A 12,412-nucleotide genomic window follows, 5' to 3' on the forward strand; every position below is an offset into this window, starting at 1 on the left:
TCAATAAGTGAAACTGGAATAATTGTCTAGAAGAAAATAAACTCTACCTCATAGCCTACTCAAAAATGAACTCCAGATGAATGAATGACCTAACTATGAATATAAACCATTTTTAAACCATGTAGAAGTTATTTTTGACCTGGATTTCTTGACATTAACCACAAAGTGGAATTCATAAAGAAAAAAATTATAACTTAGATTACATTAAAATGAAAAGTTGTTGAATGATAAATGCCACATTTTGTCTAAATGATAAAAACAAGACTTCAAAAAAAAAAGAGCTAAGCCCTAGTCAGTTTGGCTCAGTGGATAGAGCCTGCAAACTGAAAAGTCCCAGGTTCAATTCCAGTCAAGGGCATGTACCTCAATTGCTGGCTTCTTCCCGGCCCGGGCCCCGGTCGGGGCATGTGCGGGAGGCAACCAATTGATGTGTTTCTTTCACGTCGATATTTCTCTCTGTCTTTCCCTCTCTCTTCCACTCTCTCTAAAATTCAACAGAAAAATATCCTCAGGTGAGGATTTAAAAAAAAAAAAAGAGCAAAGACTAAGAGAAAATATTTACAACTCAAATAACTACAAAAAGTATCCAGAATATATTGAGAATGTCTATAAAACATCAAAAAGTAAATATATAAAAATGAGCAAAGAATACGAACAGGCGATTTCCAAAGGAAGAAACAGGAATCGCCACTTATACAAATAAAAAATGCTTCATCTCATTAATGTTCAAACTAGATACATTCACACACACATCAAATGACCAAACTAACATGTCTGATAATGTCAAGCATTAACAAGAATATAATTGCTAGTGGCAAATGCTCATGCTTATTCCTCTTTGGACAGGAACTTGGCAACATCTGGTAAATGTAAAGATGTATAAATTTCCAGACCCCAGCAATTCCTCTCCTAGAGATTTACCATGGGGGAAGGCACGTAGATGTTTATCATGAGCCAGTACATTTGTGTCTATTGCAGCATTGTTTATAGTCCGTAAACCAAAAATGAGTAACTTCTGATATATTTGTACAATGGCATACTCTATGAGCAGTTAAAGTAAACCAATTAGATCTAGTATCTAGTTGCATGACAAGCATTGTTCAATGAGGGTAAAAACAAATTGCACAGATAAGCACATATTGAATACCAATTATATAAAATTTTAAAATTCAAGACAAATACCTTTTTACATATTGAGTCATACCTATTGAGGATGTATCTCTGAAGGATGGTTCCTGAGCTCTGGAGAAAGAAAGGAAGAATGGGTATTTTTTTTTTCCTGGTTTCTTAAATTATACTTCCAATACTATATTGTAATAAAATGTAACATATGTATGTGCATTTTAATGAAGTACTCTATGATAAAATAAAGCATATCTAGTCTCATTTAGCCAGTTGTCATAGTAATTTCTTAAAGATCCAAATTCTATGGCTTTATACCACTTAAAAATAATTTTGCAATTGCACATATCAGAATGATTTTCAAAACATGTTTAAGGCAAAATACACTTATCCAGAAGCAGTAGCATTGACAAGCTATAATTTTGCTGCAGCATTTTCTGCTACGAAATGAAAGGAAACTAATCACTATTAGAGTGAGGATCCCTTTTTTGAAAATTTAATCATGCAGAAAACCTTCTTTAGATTTCCCCAAACCCGGGAAGCGTTCAAAGATGCCCATTGAAGGTCTGCTTCGAAGCCTGTGGCCATCCCTTTTGGCCATCCCTCTCAAGACCAAATTTGAGAATTCTGACCCTGTTTATCAAACCATCATAGGATTTGAAGAATATATTTATTTAAAACCCCCAAATTAGTCCTGTTTGTATCACCACCCCATGTGCAATGTCCTTGGCGTGGAGTACATGACAAAAGGCCTTTTTCTGCTTTCCTTTGTTTATTAAGGGGACGGCTCTGCTGACTGTAGATCAGAGAAGATGGGAAGATCTGAAGAGCCGACTGAAGATAGCACAGCCTCTTCATCTCCCACCTCGCCCGGGTATCAAAGATGCTCTGATTTTATTCATGTTGGGCACTAGTGTTCATGATTCCCCAGGAGTCTAAGATTTCAATTAAAATAATAATCGTGAGGCCACTAGGTGGTTGTGCATAAGTTAATATAGAAACAGGCTCCAAACCACAGATCTCTCCAAAGGCTATTAAAATCAACCACCCAAAGGCTGTGCTTCAGCGCTCTCAGGATAAGCCTTAATGAAAAAATGAATTTTTAAATAAAATATTTGTGCTTGCCTTTTCAACATATGAGTGAAATGTATTAAACTGACAGAAATTGAATGATGCGGTTCTCCTTCTGATACGGACGGCTTCATGCACCATGGTTTTAAATATTCAGAGCCAGCCATTCCTGCAAAACACTACACAATAGATTGAGCCGTGGGGGTGGGGAAATGTGATGGGTTTTATGATGAGCATTAAAGAAAATGAAAGGCAAGAAAGTAAATGTGACTTAGGTCTAAAGTTCCCTTGCCTAAACCTTTCTTTTCCAGATAATGATGGCTTTAGAGCCAAGATGTATGACATAACCCAGCACCCGTTTTTCAAGAGGACAATTGCTTTACTCGTCCTGGCCCAGTCGGTACTGCTCTCTGTCAAGGTACTTGGTTTCACCTTTAGACTCTGGGAATGAATTTCTTACTCATGGCTGCATCCAAGAATATCACAGATGGCCACATCTACTAGGATCTGCGCTCTTTAGTATAAAATTTTTAAATTCACAATTGTGTTCAAATGGGAGGAAGAAGAGGGAGGGCTTTTTTGTGCCCAACGCCCGATGGATTTAGGCAAAGACGTGTGTGCTGTTTCCTATACAGTGGGACGTCGAGGACCCAGTGACTGTTCCTTTGGCAACAATGTCAGTTGTTTTCACCTTCATCTTTGTTCTCGAGGTACCGTAATGAGTCAGTGGGTTTGGGGGGTGGGGGAGGGGGGACAGTGCACATTTTAAAGTAAGATAGTGTCCTCCTTTGATGGTCCTTATTTCAACTCTGTGCCCCATTGCTTTTGAAGTCTTTTTTTTTTTTTTGAGGGGGATAGTGTGCTCTTAGGATATTTCCTTTTGAGTCTGTTCAGTTTAACTTGAACAAAGACTTCACTTTATATTTTGGAATTTTCTAACCACAGGAATTGCACACTGCCGTTAATTTCTGTATCAGAATGATGGCCTGTCTAGTTATCTGAGTTCAAATATTTAGGGCAAACTGTACAGACCACTGTAATTCAGGGACTCAAATTGCAATGTGGTGGTAAAGGGAATTGACCAGAGGTTATTTTAATATATGGTTCATATCATATTACTTTCCAGGGATAGTCTTTTTCTTCCAACAATCTCTTTGAAATACAAGCAGATTCTTATTTCACCCTGAACTGGTTGATGTTTCCCAAAATCTATGGTCTTTTACTTGGGGAAGAAAAATGTCCTGCTATCAAACTAGTCATAAAACAAGGAGAAAAGAGTGTGGAGAATATATATGTGTTACCTACTCAGCTTTTTTATATATGTGATAAATTTGTCTCTTTGGTTGCTACCTTTTAAAAAAAATAATGTGACTCAGGTTAATACATTTAAATATGTACTAAACAGTCTCGATTTACTCTCTTCACTGTTTTTCTCAGGTAACAATGAAGATCATAGCAATGTCACCTGCAGGCTTCTGGCAAAGCAGAAGAAATCGATATGACCTGCTGGTGACCTCACTCGGCATTGTCTGGGTGGTACTTCACTTTGCCCTCCTGGTAGGTGTAAATTGTTTATTTCAGTTGAAAATTTCATAGTTGTACAATAGAAGTAAAATGTGGCCATGAAGATAATTTTAAATTTTCTAGGGGCCACATTTAAAATATGGAAAAGAAACAAATAACATTAATTTAAACCTACCATATCCAAAATACAGGGTGGGGCAAAAGTAGGTTTATAGCTGTTCATGTGGAAAATAATACTATAATTAATAAGTAATAGTACAAGAATAAATTCTGTGTTTTGTGTACTCACAACTGTAAACCTACTTTTGTCCCAACCTGTATTATCATTTCAACATGTCAGCAATATAAAAAAAAAATTATGGCCTGGCTGGTGTGGCTCAGTGGTTGAGCAATGACCCATGAACCAAGAGGTCACTAGTTTGATTCTCAGTCAGGGCACATGTCCGGGTTGCGGGTTCAGTCCCTGGGAGGGAGTGTGCAGAAGACAGCGGTCGATGTTTCTATCTCTCTGCCCCTCTCCCTTCCTCTCTCTAAAATCAATAACGTCATATTTTTAAAAGTTAAAAAATTATGAAGGAGAGATGTTACATGCTCTCTTTTGTACTAAATCATTGATTGAATGTGTATTTTACATTTACAGAATGTCTTAATTTATATTCACTACATTTCAGGTGCTCAATAATAGCATGTGGTAGTGGTTACCATGTTGGACACCCCAAGGTTCTAGTCTAGGGTCCACCATTTTTCAGCCTTGATCAAGTTATTTGTCTTCAGTGATCTTTTGTTTCCTGCTCTGAACTAGGAATATGATTTCATAATCTACAGGTTTCATATGAACATTATGAAGATCAAAGAATGTGAAGTTTTTCTAATTGCTAAGATTAAACAAACCATAACACATTATTATAAATATCTTCTTTATTTTTTAGTCTTCCTTGATCCCACCCAAAAATACTATTATCCATTTCCCCCTGCTCTCTTCTATTCATTCTCTCATCCTCTAGAAAAGATCCCTAGCACACAGAGCCCATTTACACATCACAAAGGCCTAGTTTTAGTATGTAATTGCTGTGCTCAGAAAGATATTGAGTGTCCTTTTTAAGGCAGTTATTAACTTCAGAGTCAGGGGCTGTGCCAAGCCCAGGTGGGCTCTCAGTCACGCTGATTCATTTCCTCAAACAATAAATGGTTTTGAGTACTACATATGTGCAAGTCACAGTGCTGGGACTTGAAAAGAATGTGATGAATAAAACAAAGACAGTGACTGCTTTCATGAGCCATACAGCCTGGGAAGTTAGGTAGGCATCCATTGAATGCTCCCAAGTCTATGAGAATTACAGCTATGGAAAGGAGATGGAGGAGAGACACAAGTTGCTGTGACAACACATAATAGTAGATGGCTTTATCAGGGAGGTCCTGGAAGGCATCCTGAGGGAGTGATAATTGGGATCAGTCTGGAGGAGGAGGTGGAGAGAATATTTTAGGATGTTCTAGAATGGAAGGGTGCAGTGGAATAGACAGCACTATTAGAGGAGGAGCAAAGGGAACAAGGTACAAGATCCGCATGGGTAAAAAGGTGCCAGACCTCTCAGGATCTTATAGTCCAAGTGAAAGTTTTGGGTCATCATCCTAGAAGCTGTTGGGTGTTATCACTTCCAGAATGTAAAGGAAGTAGGTACCTACAGTAGGTTTGGTGCTCACGTGGAGAGAAGGGGCAGCAAGGCCCAGGTTTTTATATATCTCCAAATTGCAACTAAAAGCTACTCAGTCCAAGCAAAAGAATAGAGTAAGCTTCCTAATTTTACATGTCCCCAGAGAGGAGCTCTCACACCAAAAGACCAACTTGCCTATTCTGCCCCACTGCTTTGGTTCTTCTCCAAGAACCTCTGGTCCTGGAAGCATGCTCATCCTCCACTCTATTGTGCAGTGGACTACTGTGAAGGACGACGCAGTGCTTGTTCCCATCCAAAGATGATTCTGTGCAGACACATTCATTTCCTTGCACCACACCAGATAGCTCACTGGACCCCCTTCCCAGGTGCCCATCTGTGACTTGTCATTTTCCTAGGCAAGGAACCTCAAGAAAAATCACGTTTTGGCATCAGCTTAATGCCACAGCTATTATTGCAGCTACAGTCAGTGGGATCTTTGTTTCTCAGAGTAAGCTTTCTTAGTCATAAAGCACACCAAGTCATCTCTTGATCACATACTGAATGTGTTTTTGAGTAAGGAGGACATCTCTGAAATCACCTTAGACTAATGGACATGAGGCCAGCTGGTCTCCAGATGTCTCCAGAAGCCTTCAGAGAGAAGGCATCTGACCTCCAGCCATCTTTTCCAACACCCAAGCTCCCTCTGCCACGATTCCTTTATCTCCTGTCTCACTTGACTCCCTTGTGCTGCATTGTTATCCTAGATTATTCTTGCTCCTCAAAGAAACTAGCCATTATCTTATGTAAAAATAAGTTTTAAAATACAGAATTCAGCTGAGCAAAACAGAGACCAAAATTTAATTTAAGATTTAATTTTATAGTTCATATTTATTCATGAGTTTTGGCAGTGACCTTTTCAGCACATTTTTAAGATAAATTTCTTATGATACTTTTTACATGTTATTAAACTAATTATTCAGTAGACTTCACAGAAGACCCGAAATGAAAAAGGGAATTGTAACAAGATCTTTTGTGCAAATTATGAGAGGCTCTTTTTTGTTTAAATTTCAGAATGCATATACCTACATGATGGGCGCATGTGTGATTGTCTTTAGGTTTTTCTCGATCTGTGGAAAGCATGTAAGTATGCTGTAAAGAACAGCATCAAAGGTTGCATATGCAATAAAGGAAAAAGCATTGACTAACTTCAGCTGTCCTTCTGGTCACTATGCTGTAGCTAACAAATTGCTAGACATTAAAGTCCAAATGAGTAAATTTTAAATATTAAAATGAATCAGTAGCTTAGTTATCTTGTAATGTTTCCTGATATTTATAATGTTTTATTTATTCATACTTTCTAAGTAAATTCAATTATCAACTAAAAATAACATATCAGGCATGAAAGCAAAAACCAGTGGTCTTTCTTAATATGTCTTTATTTTTAGTTTTATTTTTAATAAAGTTATTTTACTTCAAAGAAAAATAATCCTTAATGAACATCCATAATTCTGTGATTCCATATTTCTTTATCTTTTTTATTAATGTTCATACATACATTCCACATATATTTTCATATTTTAAAGTACTTTTTCCTTTTTTGATTCTGACATTACATCATATGGAATGCACATAATGAACACTTAATACTTAATGCTATTTAATATTTTACCACTGTTTAGGTTTGTTCTTATGAGCATCTATTGGTAGAAGAATACTGAGTCTACTTGTTACAGCCCAAAAAGTGTATAGCCCTTACCATAGTGAATTAGAGAGCAAGAGAAGAGAAAATGAAGGCTAAAAACCTTTGAGTTGAACTTTTATTAATTTGGCTGAAAAGGCTGAACGGTTTGACATACAAGTAGGATTTCTCTCTGTCTAAGGGTTTCTGAACAATATTCAGATTTAATAGCTAAAAGGAAACAATTTTCAAACGATATCCTGAGGGTCATTCTTATGCCCCTCAACATGCTTAAATGTTATTTACTCCCCATGTTCTCCTCAGCTTAATGAATTGAATATTCATATTCTCTCTCCGCCCATCTCTCTCCATCTCCCTCTCCATACAGGTAACGCTGAAGATGCTCCTCCTGACGGTGGTCGTCAGCATGTATAAAAGCTTCTTTATCATCGTAGGAATGTTCCTATTGCTGCTGTGTTACGCTTTCGCTGGCGTTGTCTTATTTGGTACTGTGAAATATGGAGAGAACATTAACAGGTCGGTGTGTACTTATCTTTCTATTCATTTATCAAGCAAGCTTTTTTAGTAATAAAGTCATGAATAAGCACCTGAATGATTTTTGTCTATTAAAGATGGAGGCGAAGGAAGAAGCAATCTGTTGGAAATTAAAACAAAATAAAAAGGCCAAATTTTAAATGACATTTTTCTAACTGAAGGCAGTATACATGTTTACTATAGAGACCTTAGAAAATTCAGGAATAAAAGAATCCATAACTCCTACCATGCAGGAATAACCACTCCTGATAACCCGGTGAATTCTAGCACTTTTTCTAACCACACGCTACCAAAAATGATATATTATTTTTAAGTAAATAATTTTGAGATGATATTGGGTTTCTTTCTTTTTTAGCAAAGCATGGAAAGTTAGAAGCGCCCCCCCCCCATGTTATTATGTATGAAAAGCATTTTTCAAAGATAGCCTTAAATTTTGTGGAAGCATCTTATAATTTAAAATAGAAAAGTCCTCACACAACCAATTATATACAGATGTGTCTTGTTGCTGAAATGACTGATTTGACACATGGCAGCTCCACCTTTTATAGCATAATCCACATGAAAGAAACAATCACTTTATATTGTCAAAGCTTGCTCCCTCGGTCATTCAAGATGAATGGGAAGAAATTGGCGGCACCATGCAAGGGGTGGGTTATTAAGACAGCTATACTTGAGACAAGTATATATAACAAACAAATAAGAGAGTGTAACCTTTGGAAATTATTACTTGGCAATCAAATTTGCTCCAAAATCCACCTGCTTTGGTAGTAGCAGACCTTACTACTTCATGACAACTATGTGACTCAACCTCTGTTCTCTTTTTCCTTAATTTAGGCATGCAAACTTCTCTTCAGCTGGCAAAGCTATTACCGTGCTGTTCCGAATTGTCACAGGCGAAGACTGGAACAAGATTATGCATGACTGCATGGTAAATATCTCTTTGTCAATAACAGTGCCTTAGCTTAGAATCATTTGAAGCTCTTTGGCTATGCAACATTGGCGGTAGCCTCCTTGTTAGCATCAAGGCTTTGCGTACAAAACACATATTCTGGCCTTTTAGTCCATAAAATTGCTGTCTTTTACGTTACAGTGTGTGGACATACAGGAAGAGTATCCAGTGAACTCAACTTGAACTATCATAGTTTCATTCAATAAATATTCATTATGTAGGCATTGTTCTTTCCCTCCCACCTTTAACATTTTGGCAGTTAAGTACAAACAGGAGAATTCTGCTTCCTTAGTTCAATTTATTCAACAGGTATTCACCAATCCCCTGGTTTATACTGAGCCATACACTGGGTGCCAGGTCTTCAGTGATTCCAAGGCACCCACAAGGAGCTGGGGGCTCTGACCTACACTCTCTTCTCTAGGCTAATTCTCATCAGCCTTCAGGTATCACTTTAAACATCAGTTCCTTCAGGAATCCTGCCTTATGTGAAAACTGCAAGTTATATGTTTTTACAGTACTCTATATTTATCTTGTTTTCACGTGTTTCACAACTATAGTGAGTTATTGGCTTAGTTTATTTCATCTCTTTCTCATCCTTCAGATCAATGTTATCCAAAAAAAATTTCTGCAATGATGGCCATCGACACTGCCCAATTCAGTAGCCACTACCCACATGTGGTTATTGAGCATTTGAAATGTGACCAGTTAAAGTAAGGGATAGAATTTTAAATCGTATTCCATTGTATTTAATGTCAATGAATGTAAATTTAAATAGCCACAAGTAGTTAATGGTTACTGTGTTGGACTGCACAGCTCTAGACTGTCAGCAACGTGAAGAAGGGTCAGGGTCTTTGTCTTGCTTACCAGTCTGTCCCCAATGCTGAGCAGAAACCTAGCACATAGTAGGAACTCAAGAACTTTATGCATGAATGAATGGGGACAGATCAAATATGATACTAGGCAGAATTAAATAAACTCAAAGTAAAGAAGCAGCAGAATGCCATGGAAATGTGGAAGAGAGAGCTAGTCTCTGGCTGAAAGACACCAGGAGGTGTCTCAGAGGTGTTGGCATTTTATTGAGTCAGGAATGTCCCAACATCCCCTAATGACGCTGGAATAAGGATCACTGGCTTCTCCTCACACAATTTGAATGTGAAATTGTTGTGTATAACAAATCATCCTAAAATCTTATCCCATTACTTAAATCAGATAAAAAGAATTAAATGCCCTTTTGTTTGACGTTCTGCAGTTTGATCACAATGACAAATTATCATTTTGGGCTAGTGCAGGTGTCAGACAGAGCATCTCTTAGAGCAGTGGTTCTCAATCTTCCTAATGCCATGACCCTTTAATACAGTTCCTCATGTTTTGGTGACCCCCAACCATAAAATTATTTTCGTTGCTACTTCATAACTGTAATTTTGCTACTGTTATGAATCGTAATGTAAATATCTGATATGCAGGATGTATTTTCATTGTTACAAATTGAATATAATTAAAGCATAGTGATTAATCACAAAAACAATATGTAATTATATATGTGTTTTCTGATGGTTGTAGGCGACCCCTGTGAAAGGGTCATTCGACCCCCAAAGGGGTCGAGACCCACAGGTTGAGAACCGCTGTCTTAGAGGAAACCGGTTCATTTTCATTAGGCTTCTAAAATGTCAATGAACTTGGGATTCTGCGAGACGAAAAGCATAGCATAAGTGAAATATTCCTTTTTACTTTTGCCACAGATGATGCATCTAACACATGCAGCTTTAGAGATTACTTTGAAGTTAATTATTATATTTTACATGGGTCAGGATTATGTTCATTAACTACAGTCAGTTAACAAAAATTTGTATTCTTCTCTACTGTCATTCTTTCCTCTCTCTCCCTCCCACTGCCCCGCAGGTCCAGCCACCCTTTTGTACTCCAGATGAATTTACATACTGGGCAACAGACTGTGGGAATTATGCTGGGGCACTTATGTATTTCTGTTCATTTTATGTCATCATTGCCTACATCATGCTAAATTTACTTGTAGGTAAGTGATGTTCGCTGCATATTTTTTTAAACCTCTTTAAACTCAGGTACTTAGATAATTAGGTATAATTTTCAAGTAATTATCCTGGATTGCTTGGGGTGGGTGTTTCATGGCATTAATTATAAATTGTTTTCTCTCCATTCAAAAGCTGAAAAGACTTTTGAAAGGCATGTAAATGACAGTTGATTGCAATTTCAAGAGTTGTCCTATTTATTATGATTATTAATCTCAAAAGAGCTCTCATGGATTGAGGTGAACAAATATCAGGGGTTGAGAGGGTTACCTTTATAGCCTCGAAATGTCACATTTATGTCTTTGAAAGACACATGTTGTTCACCCAGCTGCGAGGCCACCCAGAACTCAATTTGACCTTTAAAAACTGTCCTGGAACTCTCAGCTACCAGCAAAAGCCAGCTGGCATGAACGTCTATATACACAGAATGTGTGTTTATGCTCATGACCCTCATGTTTTGGAAAGCCAGGAGCTAGAGAAATAGCTTAGTCCAAGTGTAAAACACGCCAACTTGGAAGCCATACTAAAAGCACTTTAAAAATTTGGCTTATCATGTAGCTGATACAATTCATTATTTATAATAGATGTTTTACAGTTTCTAAAAAATGACAGATGACAATTTAGATAATTGTCTAAATTTGCCATTTTTTTTCCTTTTAGCCATAATTGTGGAGAATTTCTCCTTGTTTTATTCCACTGAGGAGGACCAGCTTTTAAGTTACAATGATCTTCGCCACTTTCAGATCATATGGAATATGGTGGATGATAAACGAGAGGTAGGAGAGTGGATTGCCATTTCACGCCTCACTCAAAAGAGACTTACTACCCTATCTCAGACATGGTTTTGTTGTTGGCATGGGCAGATATTGAAATTTGAAGGGCCATTGGTGAATTGCAGAAGCCTGTCAATGACAATCCAGCAGAATATGCTAGGAGGGGAGAAGGATAGAATAGATCCCTCTTGTGTCCTTTCCAACTAAGAATGTCCTCTTCTTCCAGCATTCAGATGTTGGCAAGAAAGGAAACCAAAGGAGCTCTGAAGAAACCAGCCCTGGGCTTGGGGCAAGAGAAGGGATGAAGTTCAAATGATCAAAGTAACAGTATAGTACAGATTCACGATCACCTCAACCTAAAAGAGTAATCCTGATTACAAGTGCAAATGAGTTATTTCAGTGATTTATTAAAGTTACTCCTTTTAATTATTTTGGACTTAGTATTGGTCAGTTTTAATAATGAAGCTTACCCAAGATTTACTAGAATTAGCCAAAGCAGCAGCAGCTTCCTGCTCCTCCTCCTCTTTCCCATTCTTCATCCAGCAGACACTCAGGCATTGCTCTAGGCACTGGAGATATACCAATGAGTGAGATGGACAGGTCTCCTATTCTAATACAGGAGACAAAATTAAAGTGAAATAATCATTACAATTTCAAAAACTATAAACACTCTGAAGAAGGTAATAAGGTAGAGAGCGATTAGAGTCAGGAGCAGACAACTTTAGCAGGAATGGTCATGAAGGCCTGTCTCTTTGATCCAATATCTGAAAAAGGAGGAGAGATCAGCCATGGGAAGATCTTGGGGACAATCTGAAAATAGTTTCAGGAAGAGTTGACTGAAGGCATGAAGACTAAGGGGCCAGAACAGGCTGAGTAAACGGGGTATCCTGGTCTAGAGCTGGGGCCCGCACAACCAGGCATGGCTTTCTCCACCCCCTTTGCTTCTTCTTCCCTTCGTCCCCCCACTTCATCCAGGCACCAGTGTTGGGGATTTTCTTCCAGGACAGTGACCTGCATGTACAGGTGTCTGGCCCCATTGATCT

General features: G+C 37.9%; 1 protein-coding gene across 5 annotated transcripts in view; it reads left to right on the forward strand.

Annotated features, from left to right (window-relative positions):
* The window catches only part of NALCN (sodium leak channel, non-selective), a 300,069-nt gene that overhangs the window by 270,063 nt on the left and 17,594 nt on the right, over nucleotides 1–12,412 (forward strand). For all 5 annotated transcript variants that reach the window (XM_070408640.1, XM_070408639.1, XM_070408642.1 and 2 more), the window contains 9 exons: nucleotides 1,903–1,996; nucleotides 2,505–2,611; nucleotides 2,829–2,903; nucleotides 3,631–3,750; nucleotides 6,441–6,509; nucleotides 7,436–7,584; nucleotides 8,437–8,530; nucleotides 10,451–10,583; nucleotides 11,257–11,372. In XM_070408640.1, coding sequence (XP_070264741.1) covers nucleotides 1,903–1,996; nucleotides 2,505–2,611; nucleotides 2,829–2,903; nucleotides 3,631–3,750; nucleotides 6,441–6,509; nucleotides 7,436–7,584; nucleotides 8,437–8,530; nucleotides 10,451–10,583; nucleotides 11,257–11,372 — 957 coding nt within the window. The remainder of the gene's footprint in view (nucleotides 1–1,902; nucleotides 1,997–2,504; nucleotides 2,612–2,828; nucleotides 2,904–3,630; nucleotides 3,751–6,440; nucleotides 6,510–7,435; nucleotides 7,585–8,436; nucleotides 8,531–10,450; nucleotides 10,584–11,256; nucleotides 11,373–12,412) is intronic.

Source organism: Myotis yumanensis, unplaced genomic scaffold (genome assembly GCF_028538775.1).
Source record: "Myotis yumanensis isolate MYYU_CA2020_CCGP unplaced genomic scaffold, mMyoYum1.0.hap1 SCAF_3, whole genome shotgun sequence".
NCBI classification, from domain to species: domain Eukaryota; kingdom Metazoa; phylum Chordata; class Mammalia; order Chiroptera; family Vespertilionidae; genus Myotis; species Myotis yumanensis.